This window comes from Lepisosteus platostomus, chromosome 22 (genome assembly GCF_059453375.1).
Source record: "Lepisosteus platostomus isolate fLepPlt1 chromosome 22, fLepPlt1.hap1, whole genome shotgun sequence".
Lineage (NCBI taxonomy): Eukaryota > Metazoa > Chordata > Actinopteri > Semionotiformes > Lepisosteidae > Lepisosteus > Lepisosteus platostomus.
The window spans coordinates 8393106-8413211 of NC_142632.1; the positions used below are offsets into that span (position 1 = coordinate 8393106).

The following is a 20106-nucleotide window of genomic DNA, read 5'->3' on the forward strand; positions in this document are numbered from 1 at the left end:
GGTGTTCAAAACAGAGGCAAACCAAACCAGTTGCTTAAAACGTGTGTACACTTCGGTTTTAAGAGTTCGCCAGCTCACAGTCCGTGCTAGATCTCCTCGGACGTCAGGGACTCCGGGAGAAGGCTGGGACGACCCTGGCATGCTAACAGCACTCCTCCCCGGCACAGGAAGTGGGCCCGCGTGGGACCCCTCAGCGCCCAACCCACGGCACTCTCCCTGGAAGCACCACACGGACACCAGGGCCTTGCGTATGCAATATTTTATTAAACAGGTTAATAAATAAAATAGGCATTTTCATTTTGTTCCTTTAAAATGTACCAATGGAATACACACATATATATATACTGTATATAAGTTGCAAATTGTTCGTTTTGTTCCTCTGGCGCACATTTCCGTCTTGCAGGAGAGTGAGAAACAGGTTTTTGGGGGGGGGGGGGGGAAAGTGTAGTGGGGATTCTGAAAGTCTCAAGAGCTGAGGAAGAGAAAAATGCCACAGCTTGGCCTCTGGGGTCTGACACGATGGCCATCCCTACCTCATAAACTACCTGAAGTTAGCCAACGGGTACGACCTTTAACCTCTCGCCGCTTGGAAGCTCCATTCTAGAACTGAAGGACGCAGGTTCCACTCCACTTCACTTCACTTCATGCGCACACAGCTCTGTGCCGATTCAGTTTCACACCTGATTGGGAGTGGTTCAGTCAACAGGCTCTCTCTACTGTGGCTTAAGAGAGGGCACATTGGAAAAGAAGCACTGAAGTAAGCAGAATCCAACAACACAGTCCAATGTCAGGTCGTCTTGTTTTTTCAGACCCGTCTCCACTATAATACCTTGAAAGCCGAGAACGCTCGCTTGCACAACATACAGAATACGAGATCAAGCCGATCTGTCCATAACCAGGCTCTCTCGAGTCTTCAAGGTCCAGCTTTGTTCAGTGCTTTTTATTCACGTCAATAAGATTCATTATGGCTCTTTCCTATTTATCAATGGTACTTTATTTTCTACTGTTCTGTATTCATAAGGCATTAAGTTTCTAGGTTTAAAAAAAATACAACTTATTAACAAAGAATTCTGTGATCAGATCCAGTTTCGTTATTGTTTTACTCATTTTGTCTTGCAATGAGTCACTTAGCATAAAAAGAGAGTAGCCAGCTATGAAAGAAAAGACACCTGCGTTAAAGCTACATTATGAGTGTGTGTAATCACATCTGGTCCTTTACTGGTCTCTGGATGCTCAGACACTGCACAGAGAGAGACCAGTACCCACTGCGTGCAATGACTAATAACTTACTTGTGGGGGTTTCTTACGAAACCCACATAGAAAAAAAAAAAAAGCACAGATCTGCTCCTGCTCCAAGATGAACTTGAATAATTGCCAAATTCCTCAAATCCTAAAACCAAATGTGTCTGTGCTCACGTTTTTAACACAGGCCGTTTCAGGGCCACTACCTGCACAGACAAAGTGAGTTTCCATCTGCCACTCAAGCCGAGCTCTCCAGCCCTGTTCTCTCAGGGCAGGTCCAGATTAACACCATCTCTGGCACCGCTGGGATTTTTATCTCTAGTTTCACACTGTTAAAATTATTTTATTACCCGTGTTTGCCATTTAGTAGAACTCTTGCTAAAAATAAAACAAGCACTCAATATCCAAGGCCGGCTGCTTCCTCCTGTAGCCCAAGAAGAGCAGAGCGACCTTCGTCATCTTCGGATAACCAGGCCTCCCGCCTGAGAGAAACAGGCCTCTCCAGATTAAACGCAAAGATCCGGAGCTAGCAGTCCTACTGCATAGTAGTTTCATCGAGTTAATGGCTCTGCAGGCCATAGCGTCCTGCGCAAAGGGTACCTCTGGAGCAGAGTCTTCAAGTCCACTGGCTCTGCCCATCTGTCAGGGACAGCGGGTCAAAATTATTAGTGGTCATGGACCAGCCTGGGCCCCCAGAGTATCTTAAACGGGTACATTAGGGAGCTGTTGTTTTTCCAACTGTTCTACGCACAATCAATCCATGACTTGCAGGCTTATTAGGAATGTTTCCTCCGCTCCAGGTACAGATCGCAGAGGGATACACCTACGCACGGCCTTGGCAGGGACAGACTGTGTACTGTGCAGAGTCTGAACAGCCTGTGACCACACCATCAGCATCCATCATTCAGGACTGACGCCGTGCTCAATATGACTTCAGCAGACTTGAGTAAGAACCCTGGTTAAGAAATCAGTGTTAGGGCTGTTTATTTTGCTGCCTTTTTTTACAACTAAAACTGTTCTGGTAGGAGGAACTACAGTAAAGGTTTTGCACAGCGCTTCACACGGGGTGTAATACTGTACGTAAATACTGCATTAATAATGATCTGAAGTTTCTGCGACGGTACGGCCTTGAAAAGCACAGGGCAATGTGCAGGCCTGCGCCCGAGCACGGCTGGGAAACGGGTCAGGTTCTGTCCCATTCAGCACGCGGGGGAAAGAACGCTGAGCCGGGCCCGGTTTCCCCCGCGTGCTAGCACAGTTCAGTCCCAGCCAGCAGGCCGCTGCTGTGAGAAGGGGCTTCTAAAGGAAGATCTGGCAGTACTAACTCCCCCACCCCTGGAATTAAGGTTCCCTATTCAGCAGCAAGAGAAATAATCTGAAATCAATTTCTTCCGAAATGAAGCCGGAGGCTCATCGGGAGGGGGATCCCAGGGAATCTCGATGAGTGTCGCCTCCCGCCCGTCCACCCGCTGCCCGGACTCATCCGTGTCCAAGCTTCCAGAGCTCCAGGCATTTCAGGGGTCAAGGAAGTGCCGCGAGGGTGGTCCGCCTGTAGGACCGCCGAAGGATCACCAAGGCAGGACGGCCGGCACCCAGGACGACCCCAGCCGCAGGATGGGGAGCCAGGGTCCCCCCCGACAGCGCGCTCTCAGGCCAGGAGCCGGATGGCCCCGTTCTCCGAGCCCAGCAGCAGGAGGCGCTTGGTGGGCAGCACGGCCAGGCTGGTGAGGGTCCCCCGGAAGTTCTCGGAGCTGAGCTTGGTGGTGCTGGCGGGGCTGGCCGACACGTCCAGCATGGAGTAGACGCTGATCTTGTTGGCCACGGTGCCGGCCACGATCTCGGGGCCGTACAGGTCGAAGGTGTGGATGGGGTCCGAGGTCGCGCGGTATGTGTGCAGCGGCTTCTGCTCCAGCTCCTTCCACACGCTCAGGGTGTGGTCCGTCGACGAGCTGACCAGCAGGCTGCCATCGGCGGCCTAGACGGACACACGCACAACAGAACAGAACTCCTTCACCCCCGTGCAAGAGCTTAGACAACAGAGGCTCGAGCTCCACAGGCCGATGGATCTTTTTAATGCAGGTTCCAGGCTACTACAAAAAAACCCTCGAGCATCAGTCTCCAAAGGTCCAAAGTCTTCACCTAAATGATCAGGTTAAAACTAGTAAACTGGCTAATTTCCTTCTGGTAGCTCCTCTCGAGGCTGGTTGTGTCCGCTGTACGCACAGTGACTCACACGTCCCCCACTCTCTGCACAGTGACGCACAGTGCACTCACAGCAGTGGGGCTCACCCCTGCCCTTGGGGGGACCCCTATATTTGCAGGCACATGCTTGTGACTGACCTGCCCACTCTTTCAGACTTTTCCGCACTCAGTGCTGGGTTCACAAATACCCTGTAATATGAGCCACAACTACATCACAAAGAACTTCAGACTGGCTTTCCTCAAACTGCTTATTTAGAACTTGCTTGATTAGTTCTGACTAAAAAGCTCTGAACATGCAATCATTCAATGACGACTTGTTGTTTTTTTTCTTCTCCAAGATGTATTTTATTTAACTTGTTTCTGTTGCTGTTTCTGTATTGATGTATTTTGGTGTTACCATAATGTCTTTGTATTAGAGCATTCATGCAAATAAGCGTTTCATTGCACTTGTGCACATGACAATCAACTGAACTGCTCTTACAGACCTGGGCGGCTGTATCGGACATTGCTAGAGTGTGTGCGTTTTCTCCTACTGTACCTTTCAGCTCACGCAACTGACAACGGGCAGATCTGATACCAAGTACAAACCTCGTCAACTTCTCAAGAGCCGAGAGAAAAGTTAAAAAAAACACGCATAAAAGTGACACTCTTAATTAATTTGCCTGTAACTAAGAACCTGACTGGACCAAAAACCCAGGAGAGACCGGGGTCACTCAGAGCCAGAGGGGAGAAGCGCTGACCTACAGCATCTTCTCATCCCGTGATCAGCATCACCTCCTGCTCCTGGCCCTTCACGGCTTATTCCCAGGAGGAACGAAAGGGCCGTGCCGTGACCTTGTTACCACGCTACCGCGGACTCGGCTGTTCTAATGAGTAACTCTTGTCCATATTTACCTGAACCTCCGTTTTTTTTTTCCCCTGCCAGAGCGCCAACCCTGACCCTCGAACTCGGGGGTTAAGCAAAGTTCGTTAAGCTCTGGGAACTGTTTACTGCCTCCGAGCAAACCAATAGGGGTCCAACTTTCACCCTCTCTGAGGCACCGATGGGAGAGAGAAATATCTCTACCAGGCATCCCCTGCGGCTCAGTGAAACACCAAGCTTTCCCGGACGACTACAGCCCCGGCTAGAAAGGGCCTGACCCTGTTTCAATGGTGGGGGGGGATCATCTCTAATAATCTACTGCGGATTGTTAAGAAGCACTGGGACTGCAGCTACAGGGCACACAACTGGTCTTCGGTCCGAATGCGTCGGTGCTGCTGTTTTCTGTGTCGTTCAGACCCTCCGAGCTCAGCTGCCAGGCCCCCCAGCTCTGCTCTGGATTTACTCAAGAGCGCAGCCTAGTGGTCAGAATGTGCCCTCACACTTGTGCAAATCCATACTACCGCAATTTAAAACACCATGTTTCTACGTTAATGATGAAAGAAAATGAATCACTGAGCTTTATTCTAAGACGGTCTTAAATTCTTCTGATTTTCCCCCCCATCAAGAACTTTTTCAGAAAATATACTAGCCTGTTCTCATCTGGCCGCAGAAGTTAAGCAAGGCTGGGCCTGACCAGCACTGGGGTTTGAGACCAATAAAGAAAACCAGGTCGCTACTGCAAGTGCTTTTCATGGACCAGCAGGGGGTGCTCTTCCCTCTTGACCACATTCTCCATTATGGAGATCAGGGACACCTTGGTTTAGGTGGTGGCATCTTTCAGATGAGATGTTAAACTGAGGTCCTGATTACTTGGTCATTAAAGATCCCGTGGACCTGGACAATCTGGCCTCCCTAATGTTCCTCCTTAATACAGCTGCTGCAGCAGTTTCTCACTCCTCCCCCTGATCTGCTGTGCAGGGGGGGGCAGCTGTGTGTCACGCAGGCTGCCCAGGGATGGAGCACGTTTGGATGCTCGAGGACGAAAAGTTTCCTATAAACTGCAAGCCATTATTATAGTAATAATAAATGAATGCCCAAGCCAATGACCTTCAACATCAAAATATTCTTTGTCACTACACGGCTGGTTGCGATCACTGTAAAAAAGAAGGATTTTTAATGCTTACATGCACTTGGCAAAAGAAACTACTTGTCCGGTGTTTTACCAGCAACACTCAGAGGTTTGTTTGGTCTGAGCTCTTTCCAGCATAACAGACTTGCGACTAGACGCCACCGTTGTTGAATCTTCAATCTATTGGAGGTTTTCATCTTCAAGGGTGCAGTATAAGTAAGCTGGGAGGATGTACAGTGGCACATGCAGAAACAGCGCCCCATCCCGAGGGGGGGGGCCCTCACCTTCATCTGCAGGATGTCGCCCTCGTGCGCGGGCCAGCCGCGGAGGATCAGCCCGGTCCGGGCATCGATCAGCACGACGAAGCCCGAGGAGAAGCCGGCCGCGATGGTCCGGCCGTTAGGGCTGACCGTCAGGTACCGGATCAGCCCGGCGCTGATGTTGTTGTACGCCAGGCGGAATTCATGCTGGGGAAAAAAAAAAGAGAGAGAAAGAGACCCCAGGGCTGAGCATTTCCGGACAACGCCAGCGGCACGGCGCTCTTCCCTGGTGCTTCAGCCGAGCGGGGAAGCACAGCTCGGGAAAATGCAAAGGAATTTTTAACACTCAAAATAAATTCAGAGATTTTGAAAGGCCACACTGTGACGGATCATAGCTAAATTTTCTTAGTGGTAAAAAATATTGGCGGCAAAGAAAAGCACAGCAACCTACTGGCTCACTGCAACAAACACAGAGACGCAGAACAGGGCTGCTGTAAACAGAGGTGACCCCTCGTGAACACAAGCAGCAGGCGAGCGAAGGAGGGCAGCCCGCGGCGGTTACCTGCAGCCCGGGTTTGCGCGGGTCGATGAACCTCAGGGCCGAGTCGGCGCTGCCGAACACCACGCTGCAGTGCGGCGCGGGCATCGTGGTCACCGCGGTGACGGGGTTCTTGCTGTCGGACACCTCGTAGGTGCGGATCTGCTTACCTGGGCGGAGAGGATCGAGAAACGGACAGCAGCGTGAGCTCCGCTGGCTTCGCTCAGATGACCCCCCCGCGCCCCGTTACGGGACCATCACGCACTCGGCCGTTATTGAGGTACCCCCCCCACCCAGAAAGGGGGAAGCTCCCAAGAGCACAAGGCAGTGAAAATGACTTTAAAGGCTATTAAGGAGCAGGATCAGATTGGGTTTGACCTGCGACATGCAGCTGGGCCATGAGGTCAGCCCTGATGCCTGATGCCAGCCTCACACGAGCCTCACGACAGCCAGACGCCAGCCTCACACGAGCCTCACACGAGCCTCACACGAGCCTAACACGAGCCTAACACGAGCCTAACACGAGCCTAACACGAGCCTCACGACAGGCAGACGCCAGCCTCACACGAGCCTCACGACAGCCAGACGCCAGCCTCACACGAGCCTCACGACAGCCAGACGCCAGCCTCACACGAGCCTCACGACAGCCAGACGCCAGCCTCACACGAGCCTCACGACAGCCAGACGCCAGCCTCACACGAGCCTCACGACAGCCAGACGCCAGCCTCACACGAGCCTCACGACAGCCAGACGCCAGCCTCACACGAGCCTCACGACAGCCAGACGCCAGCCTCACACGAGCCTCACGACAGCCAGACGCCAGCCTCACACGAGCCAACGCCAAGCCCCACACGAGCCAGGCCCCTGCCCCGCCCCGGTGGCCTTACCACTGAACTGGTCCCAGAGGTGCACTGTCCCGTCACAGCTCACCACCTCCTGCAGCGCGTCCAGCTGGCCCACGTAGAACACGGACTTCCTGTGCTCGGCGTAGGTGAGCCGCGGCTCGCTGTCCCACGTGCCGTCGCCCTGGTTGTAGAGGGGCCACAGCCTCACCGTCTTGTCCTTGCTGCCCGACAGGAAGAAGTCCTCCCCGGTGAGGGGGGCCAGGCACTTGGCCGTGCCCGTGTGCCCCAGGTAGCTCTGCAGCCGGATCTGGTGGAAGGTGAAGTGCGGGTCCTGCTGGTTAAGGCCGATCTCGTACTGCCAGTAGGCCAGCCAGTTCCCCGAGAGGGACCGGCCGCTCCGGGCCAGCTCCTGCTTCAGAGCGCTGTCCTTGGGGCCGTGCTCCCCGCCAGAGCAGGAGGGGGCGGGGCCTTTCTGGGAGTGGGTGGAGCTTGGCCGGCCCCAGCCGTCGCCCAGGAGGCCTCCGGCGCCGCCCCCGGCATCTGCGTCCCGTGTGACCTGGATCCGGTTACCCACCAGCACGCTGCCGAAGGTCCCCGACTCGGGGATGGGGTCTCCGTTAAAGGAGGGCGAGGGAGCGGGGAAGGGGCTCGGACCCGTGCCGTTGCCGTAACCAGCAGGGAAGCCCACGGACGAGGCGAGCGGCTCCCCTCTCTGGCTGGTCGCCGGCTTGCCACCGTCGGGGCTGATGCCCTCCTGGTAGGACACAGCGAGCTGGCACACCAACTTGTAGTTCGGCAGCACCTTCCTCATCGCCGTGTCTCCTGGGCAACAACGACAACAGGCCTTCACACACCGTGCACGTAACCAGCAGGGAAACCATCTGTACTTCAGATTCTCAACCCGAGCAGAAAATGGAGAGAAAGCTGCCAGTAGCGAATATCCATCACCGAACACCACGGCAAACCAAGCATTTGTCACCCCCACAAATCAAATACAAAATATGTTGCATTCCCTGTTAAGTATAGCATTTGTGTTTTACAATAATTACACGCAGGTGTTGACTGCTGAAGCCGACAAAACATTACTTTGCAACTCTTCTTCTAAAAACAGAAAGCTTTTGTTATTAACACGGTCGGTTCCGAAAGGGAGTTGATTATACGGGCATGAGACTGTGCAGAATGAAAGGCATCGTACACAGCTGGCTACAACAGAGGTGAGCAATCCTGGTCCTGAAGGGCCAGTGACTCCATAGTTTCCAACTCGGCTCATTATTGGCTGAACTGGACCAATTTAACATCTGCTCCAAGCTCTTCTGGTGCTGCTGCTTTCTCCAGGACTGGGACTGCCCACTCCTGAGCTAAGTCCTTTATCGTGAGGTCATCGAAAGGAAACATCTGAGTGAATCAGTTCGCCTAAGTCAAAGTGCTCCGCGTCTTACCGATCAGGCAGGAGAAGGGGATGTAGGACGCGTAGGCCATTTCAGGGTTAAACACAGCCTGCAGCTCCTCCAACACAGACAGCTCGCATGTGACCTCTGACCCATCCGGGGTGCAGAGCTCCAGCACGGTGGTATCGCCAACTTCCTTCCGAGGGGCTGTGTCTACCTGTCCGTCCAACAAGATCAGAATCGAGTTATCAACACACAACGCAGAAGGCTGCTTACATACTCGTAATCTGGGACCTTAATCTACTTTCCAAATTACTCATTGTCTGCCACCAACCCCCAGTTTTCCCAAGTCGTTTTTCGGAAGAAGCCAGAGCTACTCGTGCTTCCCCAGGATGAAGACCGAGAAACGCTATAGCTGAAGTTTGGAAAATGTGGATTCCAGAAGTGTCTTCCAATGGAAAGTTAACTTTCAGCACTGGGTCTGCAGGGCTGGGTCTCCATGCTTTGGTTGGAGTTGGGATTGTGTGCTGGGTCGGACAGCGCCGGGCTGTACCTGGGTCTGCAGCACCTGCAGGAGCGAGAAGACCTGGAAGAACTTGCGCAGGGTGTCGGCCATGTGCTGCTGCACCATCTCCCGCCCGATGCGCAGACAGATCAGAGCCATGAGGCTGATGGTCTTGAGACAGAGCGCCGAGCGCGTCTGCACCCCGCTGGGGAACCTGGGGGCAAAGACACACAGGCTCACACCCTGATCTTAAAAGGATTCTTGGTCAGCCTACCCTTTCCGACAAAGCCAACCCAGCGGAATTCTTCAGAACCCACAGTGCAACACGAACCACGTCTGGACATTAAAGAACATTTAAACCCGAGAACAGGAGGCATTTCTTTCCAAAAAGAGCTGCAGATGTCTGGGATGAGCTGTCTAGCCATACTGTTGAAGCAGATGACCCTGAGTTCTTGGAAGAAGAGCTAGACGAGATCCTGGGATCAATCTATCACTCATGACCAGGTGGCAGAATGGCCACTCGCTCGAAATCTTTATGTGTGTATTACATGATTTATTTTGGGGTTTTCTTTACATTAAACCTTGCGAAAAACAAATAACGGTCTAGATGACCACTAAAGTTATTTCAACAGAAAGCTAAATGCCAGCAGGAAACACTGGCATTCTAATGATGCAACAGCTCTGCATCATTAGAAAATAAAGACACTAGAATTGGAAACGATGCTAAGCTAGTTCATGTTGTATGAGAAGACCAGCTTGTGGAGACCTTTCAAATAGTGAATCAGAGGCCGTGATTCCAAACGTAAAATCTATCGATGTATACTACCTTGCCAGGCTGAAAATAATCTAATGAAGAACAAAGCAGCTCAAAACAATAGCAGGCACATCCCTGCACAAATGAAGGGGAGCTTGTGGGGCGGTCAGTTACCCCATCCTGGGGGAGGTCAGCAGGTCCAGCAGGGGCAGCAGGACGTCCTGGTTCAGCTTCATCAGCATGTCCATCAGCGTGGTGTCGGACAGGTACACGACGATCTTCTTGGTCAGCACCACTGCGCCCAGCAGCCCTGCCTCCTTGCGGGTGTTCAGGCGGCACGAGGAGGGTGGAGACACCTGCAGGGACCGGGGTTCGAAACGCGGTCAGCAACAGCGCTGTGCCCTGGCCTGGCACCCTGCTGGCTCTTCTTGTGCCTGACTGAACACGAACCAGAGCCAGAATTCTCTCGCCTCTTACCCGCGCAAGCTGCTGGATTTCAATCTAAAAAATTTACTTTTGAAAAACATAGGCTTTCCTACAGAATTAAGAGCTAAAATCAATCATCCTGAAGCTCATCTAATAACAGAACATGGCCACTCCAATCCGCCTCACCTCAGGACTTCAGTCTCTGCTGTCGCTGCTGTAATAATAATCTTACATTTATATAGCGCTTTTCTTGACACTCCACTCAAAGCACTTTACAGGTAACAGGAACTCCACCACTGTCCATGTGCAGCTCCCTCCTGATAATGCAACGGTGCACCAGTACTCTCCCCCACACACCAGCTCTCAGTGGGGAGGAGAGCAGAGTGATGAAGCCAGTTCAGAGATGGAGATTATTAGGAGGCCATGATTGGTAAAGGCCAGGGGGAATTTTGGCCAGGACAGGTTAACACCACTACTCTACACAAGAAATGCCCTGGGATTTTTAATGACCACAGAGAATCAGGACCTTGGTTTCAATTCTCATCTGAAGGACAGTAGAGTATCCCTATCACTATACTGGGACATTAGGACCCAGGATGAGTGCCCCCTACTGGTCTCGCTAACACCTTTTCACTGCTGCACTGATCACAGGAATCATGAATTAAACAGCTGAGAAGCTGAGCTGCAGAGACACTTTTGGCTGGAAGGGCTGCAGTGACAGGCACACAGCAGAGCGCACACACATACCAGGTAGCCCACGTAGGGCAGGTACTGGTAGGTGAGCACGGGCTCCCCGTACAGGTGAGCAATGTACATGAGGCAGCCCAGGACAGGCCCGGCCATCTGGTCCCCGACGACCGGCTGCTTCTCGTACACGTTGACCACGTTGTCCAGGCTGCCGTCCTCCACCACTGACTCTACGAACTGGTGCTTGTCGGGACCTGGGGGGGGCGGGAGATCCCACTTGAAAATCCTGCTCTTCCGTGCGGCAAGACCCCCCATCTAACTCTACAACATGTCGTTCGTAAAATCTGCTGCGCTGGTGCAAACGTGCAGGGTGAGCACGAGAACAATACGTCATGCTGATGCCGATGGAGTGAATTTCACGATGAAAGCCTCAGGCTCACAAAACCACCCGGGTGCCCTACAGCTTCAGATGCCCCATCGAAGTCCCGCCGCCTTGTTGCGAACACGCCCCAGTGTCCCCCCGCGTCGGGAAACGCTCGCGCACGACGGATCGGCGGGCCTCTTACCCACGTAGCAGATGGTGAGCAGGCGGAGCAGGTTCCTGGCCAGGTACCGCGACGTCACCGTGGGCCCCAGCTTCGCCGCCAGCCACCGGACCGTCTTGCACAGCGTGTCTGCAGGGCGAGCAGCGTCGCGTCAGCTCAGAGCGGACCGCCCCCAGCGCGACACGGCCAGCGAGGCCGCTGCCCGTGGGAAAGCGTGCAAACCGCCCTGCCTAACCGCTGCTCACTTCATCATTCTCCACTAGACTAAGTGTCACACTAAAGCTGTGCAAATGTCTTCAAAAGAGGGCATGCTACTCTCAAATAAAAGTTCATCTTGGCCACTAATGATTCTAAATATGTATGCCCACAATATAATTAGCTAATCACTGATATTTCTACTGCTTCACAATGCAATTGACTACTATACCTCCCCTCACCAGACTCACCCAGCAGGATTTTGTGTTCTTTCTCGTCCGAGTCCTCCGAAAGGTCGTGTTCCTCTTCCTCCTCCTCCTCCTCCTCCACGTCCTCTTCCGGGCCCTTCTCCTCTCCCAGCTCCGTCCCTTCCCCGTTCCCTCCCTCCCCAGCCCCCGCTGCCGCCCCCGCACGCTCGGAGAGAGCGAGCTCGGGGCAGGGGCCGCCCTCCTCCTCCTCCAGCTCTCTCAGGTCCTCCTCTCCCTCGCTGGCCTGCTTCAGGTCCTGGCTGCTGTCCGCCGACTTCAGGCTGGCCCTGTCCTTCCCCGAGTCCCCGTCCCCGAGCGACACCTCGCTGGCGCTGCTCTTGTCGCTCAGCTTGCCCGTGCTGAGCGACTCCTGGTCGTCCCTGCCTGCGCTCTGGCCCGGCTGCTTCCCGGGCGCGCCGCCCGATCCGTTGCCGACATAGAGCCCGTTCTGAAAGTCCTCTCCCTCCGGGAGGAAGACTTCATTGAGGCTGATCCCAGAGGAGTAGTCCACCAGCCCGCCGTCCACACCTCCCCCGCCCCCCCCCACACCCGCGCCCACTTTCCCACCGGCGGACCCCGCCGCGGGACCCCCCTCGCCGCTCTCGTACTCCTCCTCTTCCTCCAGGTCCCCGGCCCGGCTGAGGGCCTTGCGGCTCTCCCACTCCGACCCTGGTCCCGTGCCCCCGCCGCCGCCGCCCACGCCGCCGCCGCCGCCGGCCTCGAACCCGGGCAGGATCTGGAGCACGTGGGGCAGCAGGCTGGACAGGAAGGGCTGCAGGCCGAGCCGCACGATGAGCTGCAGGACGAAGCAGTCGGTGTACAGGTAGAACCGCCCGCGCAGGCAGCGGGGGCTGTCGTACACCCCAACCAGCGGCTTCAGCAGGTACTTGGCGGCGTTGCGGGGGCCCAGGGCCCTGGAGATGGGCTCGAACAGGTACCAGGCCGCGTAGACGGCGGTGGACTCGTCGGACATGAGCGCCAGCACGAAGGGCAGCAGGATCTCCAGACCCTCGGGGGTGATGCTGCCCTTTAAGAGGGTCTCCAGCTGATGCCACAGGTGGAAGACGATGTCCCGCTCCTGGGTGCCCTGGGGGCCCCTGGGGGCCTCCTCCCCCACCCTGGCGTGGTAGGAGAAGACGAAGCGATGCAGGGCCGGGAAGTATGCTGGGAAGGGGAGCGGTGAGGTGTGAGGGCTGAGGAACTGCCGGGGGCTCGGCGGGGGCAGACCCTCACAAACGGGCGGGTACGCGAACAGGCTGATCCGCCCGCCCGCCCCCGGGCCGCCACCGCGCCCCCTCTGCAGGAGGATATCCAGGGCGTGGTGGAGGGGCAAGGGGACCTCCCGCAGGCTCGAGGAGCACAGCTTCAGGACGGCTTGGTACCGATCCTTCAGAGAAGCGCCTGGCTTCAGGCTGCGTAGTTTCGGAGCGTAAAATATCTCCGCAATCAGAACTCCCAGGGCTTGCATGTCCCTCTGGAAGAGCTCCGTAAGGGAAGCAGCAGCCCCAGAGCTCCCACCGTCTTCTTCCTCCCCTTGGGAATCTCTGCCGTCTTGGGCTTTGGCGTGGAGACCCCTCACCAGGAAGTTATTCAGCCTTTCGAGCTCCTCCAACGGCTGCAGGGAGCCGAACCCTTCCGGCAGGCTGATCTTAAAATCCTCGACACCTGCGCTCCCCCCGGCCCCGCCGCCCTCGCCCTGCCGGCGGCCCAGGCCGCTGCTCCTCTGCGCCGCGGCGCCGCGGATGCCGGAGCCTCCAGCGGCCGGAATTATGGCCGTGCCGTCGGCTGGGAAGACCAAAGACTGGGACGCCACCGAGGCTGGAGTCAGCTGCTCGACGGGTCCAGCCGCTTTCCCGCTGGCAGAGGCCGCCGGCGAGGAGAAGGCGGAGCCGGAGCCTGGGGCCACGCCCAGGGAGTCCAGAGCCTCCGTGCCTTGCTCCAGCTCCTCGTCTTTGTCCACCACAGTCCAGATGCTGGCCTCGCACCCCGTCGCCTCCAGAACCAGGCCGTCCAGGCTGTCTGTGACCTGAGGCCCAGCCGGCGCCCCAGCCTCTGAAGCAGGAGCTGCCCAAGGGGGGACAAAGATGGTGGCAGAGCCCAGGGGAGGGGGCTCCGGCGGGGAGAACACGTGGGGAGCCAGCCTGGGCGGGTGGGGCTGGTCGAACAGCTGCACCACCCCGAAGCTGGTCAGGTGGGTGTGATTGTCCACCAGATGCAGGCAGACGTTCTTGGCCTTGACGGCCTCCTTGCCGGAGAGCTTGTAGCCGAAGGTCAGGTCGATCCAGTGGTGGAGCTGCTGGGAAACCTCGCGGCTCTCCAGCAGTCGGCGGTGGATATCCACGAACTCCTCGCACGAGCTGCACCACGGCGGCACGTCCAGATCCGGCATGTCCGGGTGGATCGACTTGAAGATGGTGGGATCGGTGTAGAACTCCGGGATGCACTCGTCCGGCGTCCAGCTCTGCATGCGCTCCATGCTGGCGGGGTACTCGTTGGGCTCCCACTGGGAGCGCACGTGGCTGCACAGCACGGCCTTCGGGGTCCTCCGGGCCTTGTAGACGTAGTAGGTGATGTCGGACAACACGTCGGAAATGTGGTGCGGCACGTGGAGCTGCTCCGCCTGCGCCGGGGCGCCGGGGCACACGCCGACACCGCCCAGCCCCCCCCCGAAGCCACCCCCTCCGCCGCCGCCGGCCGCGGCCGCCGCGAAGGCCTCCTTGGTCATCTCGTAGGTGAAGTCCAGCTGCTTGTCTCCCTTGTTCAGGCGGAACTTGGAGCGCCGCAGGTCCCGGAACCTCCCAGACGGCACGGTGAAGTCCACCACCCAGGGCAGCACCGGGTGGTAATTGGGGTCCCCCTCCCGGCGGCCTGCTAGCCGGTTGAGCTCCATGAGGTACTCGAAATTGGAGACCCGGCCGTGGACCCAATCCGTCACCAGCCTCTTCAGTCTGGCGTGGCAGTCCTGGCACCGCTCCTCGCCGGGAGCCCCCTTGGCACGGTTACTCCGGAGGGAGCCGTTACTGGCACAGGCCTCCTCCTCCTCCTCCTCCTCCTCCTGCTGCTGCTGCCCTTCGGCCCCCAGGCGCTCATAGTGCGCCAGGCTGACTTTCAGGCGGCTGCAGAGCTGCTCGTCCACAGCCACGTCCTGCAGAGAGAGCTCTCCGCACGACAGCCCCGCGGCCTGGAAGGCCTTCATGGCTTGCAGGAGCTGGTACAGAATGAAGAGCACTTTGGCGTGGCTGTTGCCCAGCTTGGCCGGGCTGTAGGTCACTATGTCATGCAGGGAATACTGCGTGTAGGGCTGCACCACATACAGCGCCTCGGGGGACTCCAGCAGGCATTCGGCGGGCAGCACGTTGGGGCACAGGGGGTCTCCCGACTTGGAGCTCGCGGCGGAGAGGAAGCAGGCTTCCTTCTCCCTCTCCTTGGCTGGGGAGAGAGACGGAGAGCAGCGCTCCGTGGGGACAAAGGGGCAGCCGAAAAGAGCCTGCAGGGCCTGCCGCAGGGCCTCCGGCGCCGGGACCCGGGTCTCCTCTGCGGCTCCAGCATAGGGCCGCACATAGGCGCGGTACGCCCTGCGCCACAGGTTCCTGCACCAGCAAGGAGAGGAAAGACAGCCCATCAGTCAAGGAACCCACTAACAGCAGAAGACCCAGCTTCCTACAGGTGATCACTCCATTTATTAGCACGTAAAATATGGTCATATCACCACACACATTACAGCTGACGACACTGAATTCTGCATCATAAGTTTATATGGATTTAAATCACAAAATACATTTATATTAAGCAAATCGACATTCCCTCTCTTCCCCCTTTTTGTCAGCATGACATATTGTGGCAGTAGCCAGCGGTGTGGAGCAGGGGTCACGGCTCCGGACTTGTGGCTGGAAAGTTGCGGGTTTGAATCCCCTGTGGGGGCACAGCTGTCGCACCCACTCAGACTGCTCCAGTAACCCGCCCTGGCAGGGGGGTCCACGCAAGTCGCTTTGGATAAAACCGAAATGAAATTAACGAAGAACACTGCGGTTGAACAGAATCTCCTCCTCGGTTCAGCGGACAGAAGTTTGCACAAGCAGTGAGAAGAGTCTGCGATGTCCCCTCTCACAGCTTGCAGAGACCGAGGGCACCGGACACAAGAGATCTGGTACCTGAAGTTGCGTCCCGCCACCTCCCGCATGAGGCTCAGGAAGGAGTCCTCGGCGCTGCCCTCTCCCGGGCCGCCCGGCTCCCTGGCCAGTGCGTAGCCCAGCCTGCTCTTCCTCATGCCCTGGATGCACACCCGGGTCCAGCCGGCGGGCAGCTTGCCGAGTGACCTCTGCAGCAGGGTGCGCACCTCCGGCTCGCTCAGCCCCTCGGGGCGCGGGCAGCGCTGCAGCCTCCTCTCCCTCAGCCCCGAGACCCACCGCGTGGGGACGTAGGCCACCAGCTCCTGCGGCCGGGGCCCCGGGGCCAGCTGCCGCCGGTCGATGCCCAGATCCCTCTCCACGGCCGCGGTCAGCCAATCCATGGCCCCTCTCTGGCAGGTCCTCCTCTGCAAGCCGAGCTCGAGCCGCCTCAGGCCTCCATGGGCGCGGGGCTGAGCCCAGGGGGGAGCCGCTGTCTGCTCTTCTGTGGGCACAAGGAAGCACCGACGTCAAGCGACTCCTCCCTTGAGAACATGCAGGACACGGGACACTTCACACAAAAACCATCGCCAGCAGCCATGTCACCCTGCCACTCGCAGCTGGCAGCCCACTGGAGCTCAGCAGGTGTGAGCCTGGTCAGTACCTGGATGGGAGACTCCTGGGAAAACTAAGGCTGCTGCTGGAAGAGGTGTTAGTGGGACCAGTAGGGGGCGCTCACCCTGCACCCTGTGTGGGTCCTAATGCCCCAGTATAGTGACGGGGACCCTATACTGTAAAAAGGTGCCGTCCTTCGGATGAGACATAAAACCGAGGTCCTGACTCTCTGTGGTCATTAAAAATCCCAGAGCGTTTCTCGATAAGAAAAGGTTTGTTACCTCGATGTCCAGGCCAAATTTCCTCCAGGCCTTTACCAGTCATGGCCTCCTAATAATCCCTGTCTATGAATTGGCTTCATCACTCTGCTCTCCTCCCCACTGATAGCTGGTGGGTGGGGAGCGTTCTGGCGCACTATGGCTGCTGTCACATCATCCAGGTGGGGCTGCACACTGGTGGTGGTGGAGGGGATCCCCATTACCTGTTAAGCGCTTTGAGTGGAGTGTCCAGAAAAGTGCTATTTAAGTGCAAGGAGTTATTATTATTAAAACCTTTAATAACCCCCTGCAATGTTTTTTTTCCCCCTTGGACGGGCACGTTTTCTGCACAGCAAGAAATAACCTCCTGCGTTTGTCGTGTCGTGCAGGGAGGTGGGGCTCAGCTCGATACACACCACAGCATGCCTCACAGGCCCTGGGCTTTAAAAATCTCTTGAAGGGAAAGTCAGCCGTCTGCTCAACCACCCCCGAGACTCAAGTGAATTCACTGGCCATCTTCCTGGCCAGGAGCTGACGGGCAGAGGGCTCAGGGTGAAGTCGACCTGACAGGCCTTTCCCTCAGCTGACAGCAGAACAGTCTGTACACGGAGCTTGTCTAAGACGGGTGATCTCCCCAGATCCTCACTAACTTTTACAGATGCACTACAGAAAGCACACTGACAGGTTGCATCACAGTGTGGTGTGGCAACTGCAGTACTGCTGACCGCAAAGCCCTACAGCGGGTGGTGAAAACCGCCCAGTCCATCACTGGGGTTGCTCTCCCATCCATCCAGGACATTTATGACAGACGGTGCTTGAGGAAAGCTCCAAGCATCATCAAAGACCCCACACACCCCAGCTACAGACTGTATGACCCTCTACCATCTGGAAAACGGTACCGGAGCATGCGGGCCCGGACTACCAGACTCAGAGACAGTTTTTACCCCGGCACTATCAAACTATTAAACTCCCAGCCTCTCTCACCCACGATCTGAACCCTCACAGTGCCTTCTCTCTTTATCAAAACTCAAAAACACATTGAAATCTACCTCTGCCTCACACGACAAGAAGTTCACTCCCCATAATTTCTATCCTTTATTTCATTCTGTTGCTGTATGATTTTGCACAACGGATGTTGTTTTGCACAGTCCCTGTTGTTGTGGTGCACATTGCCTGTTGTCTCTGTCTTTCTTTTCTTATACAATTATACAATTTCTTACACAATTGTGTTGTTTTTTTTTGTAATGCTGAGAGTTGTAATCTGAGAGCTAGCTAAATAGCATTTCGTTATACCATATACCTCCGTATGAGTATAATGGCAACAAACTTGAACTTGAGGTCGGCAGTATTCCCCTCCACCTGCTGGCAAGGGAATAAACTCCTACACGATGCCAGAGCAGCATGAAGCTCCCAACCACAGCAATGACTACAGTACCAGGATTCAGACCCAGTAGAACACACAGAGCTCGCTCCCATTATGACCGGTGGGTAATTAAGACATGACTGGCTCTCTAATTCTGTGATCACCCTAAAACACATATTCATTACATGTTGTACAGTCAAATTTAGTTTTATTGCATGGCAATGCAGCAAAAGCCAGCAGAGAAGAGACTCAGATCCATTACCGAGAGGGACACTGGGGACGTTTCTAAAAATGCGAATCTGATTCGAGCTCACCCGTCTTCTTTAACGGACAGGACGTCTCACCTGCTCCAGATGCAAGTAGAAATACAAGCAGCTGGACAATCAAGTGCACTAGCACACTGTATGAGGTCACTGCAACTCAGTGGATATAAACGGGCCTTTTATTTTCGGCACCAGAGGAAAAATGCACGTAGCAGTGAGCAAACGGGAATTCCCGAGCTCTGAGTCTGAAACCAGAAGAGTCGAACCAGTTCCAGGACCAGTTCCCTGCGCCGGTGATAGGGACCGACGCCAGTGGGCTTCACAGATAAAGTTACGCCTTCACGGCTAAGGCGTGCAAACGTCAAATCTCCGTCTTATGTCTTCCTTAAAAAGTGCCCCCCCCCTCCTCCTCCTCCTCCTCCTCCTCGTCGTCGGCACGTTAGTGTGAGGCTTCACGGTTTCTCATCCGCCGCCTGTGTTGCGGAAGAAACTTACCAGTCTCGGGCTTCTGCGCCGTTCATTCCGTTTCCGCGGGATTCAGGGTTGAAGCTTCTCCGCCGCCTTCTCCACCGGCTCCTGGACGGGCTCAACTAGTCGTTCCCCTCATGACGGAACCAGCGGGGCTCCGGGCAGGAGTCATGCCCCGCTCATGTGATGATGATGATGATGATGATTAATTCTGAGCAGTTCGGAAATCTGACCAGACTGGCGAAGCGAACTGGCGGCGCACAGTGCGATACCGGGAAAAAAAGTGTCTCGCTGTGGTCGCAAGAGAAACAAAAAAAAAATGTACGCAGACTACAAAACATGAACTAATGACTTAAGTGTCCAGATCTGTTCTTGGCGCGTTTCCATCAACGGATAAGTAGCGACACGGACGGTGCGATCGCGTGATTTCATTCTCCGGCTTGTATCATCACTCTTGAAAAACTACAGATAATTATTGATATACCCGGGCTTGTCAAAACAAGGAAGTTGCAGGGTGATGACAAAACGCGTCGACTCGGACAGGAACCGAAAACAAAAATGATTTCAAGGCAAAACGAAGAAACTTCCTCAGCCGCACAGACGACTGCTCGCTGGTTGAGTCAGCTTTATTTCTCTTTTCAGAAACCGGCCCCTCAGCCCCTTTGCTGCCCAGCGCCGGGCAAGAGCGTCTTCTCAACAGTGTACTGCCGGTCTGTCCTCCCCGGACCCGTGTTGTCTTGCGCCGGTGGAGAAAGCGTGTGTGTTTTCGCGGCGCAGGCTGCTATGCCCCTCTGTTGAGAGCGGCCATGTTGGAGCCGCCGAAGGGTTCACGTGACCTGCATCCCGCCCTCCTCGAGACCTCACGTGACGCCCGACGCCCGCCCGCCGCGCTCTCGCGCTCCGCCTCCTGCCCGCGGCGAGGCGCTGCAGGCGAAGTGAGCGGAGCGGCCGTGGCGTCTCCATCAGTCAACTCAAGCCGAATTGCGACAGGATGCCAGAACTCCCTCACGTTTCCCAATTCACTGTGAACTGACTGTTATACAGTTGCTTTAGCTAGAAGGAAAGTGGAGATGTGTTAAATAATAATGCTAGAGGCAGGCAGATAAGATTTTAGATCGTGCGTTGTCGTTTTTTTCGTACGAGGGTTTGATCATCTAGGTGTCTACAAGCAGAGAGCGTGACAAATGGAAGATAAAAGCGGGATTAGC

General features: G+C 55.7%; 1 protein-coding gene across 1 annotated transcript; it reads right to left on the reverse strand.

Annotated features, from left to right (window-relative positions):
* Positions 1-242: 242 nt before the first annotated feature.
* On the reverse strand, positions 243-19739 carry wdr81 (WD repeat domain 81). The gene is made up of 12 exons (XM_088616363.1): positions 18926-19739; positions 15978-16437; positions 11830-15416; positions 11405-11512; positions 10899-11092; positions 9900-10081; positions 9020-9185; positions 8518-8683; positions 7121-7900; positions 6258-6403; positions 5720-5902; positions 243-3217 (listed from the first exon to the last, which is right to left on the reverse strand). The coding sequence occupies exons 2-12, from the start codon at positions 16334-16336 to the stop codon at positions 2891-2893; spliced, it is 6198 nt and encodes a 2065-aa protein (XP_088472489.1). The 5' UTR covers positions 16337-16437; positions 18926-19739; the 3' UTR covers positions 243-2890.
* Positions 19740-20106: the final 367 nt, after the last annotated feature.

Coding starts and splice junctions, on each gene's coding strand:
- wdr81 (XM_088616363.1), bottom strand. CDS start 16,336: ATGGATTGGCTGACCGCGGCCGTGGAGAGGGATCTGGGCATCGACCGG. Junction 10,082..10,898: donor TGCCCTACGTGGGCTACCTG/GTATGTGTGTGC, acceptor CGGTCCCTGCAG/GTGTCTCCACCCTCCTCGTG. Junction 8,684..9,019: donor TGCAGGTGCTGCAGACCCAG/GTACAGCCCGGC, acceptor TTGGACGGACAG/GTAGACACAGCCCCTCGGAA.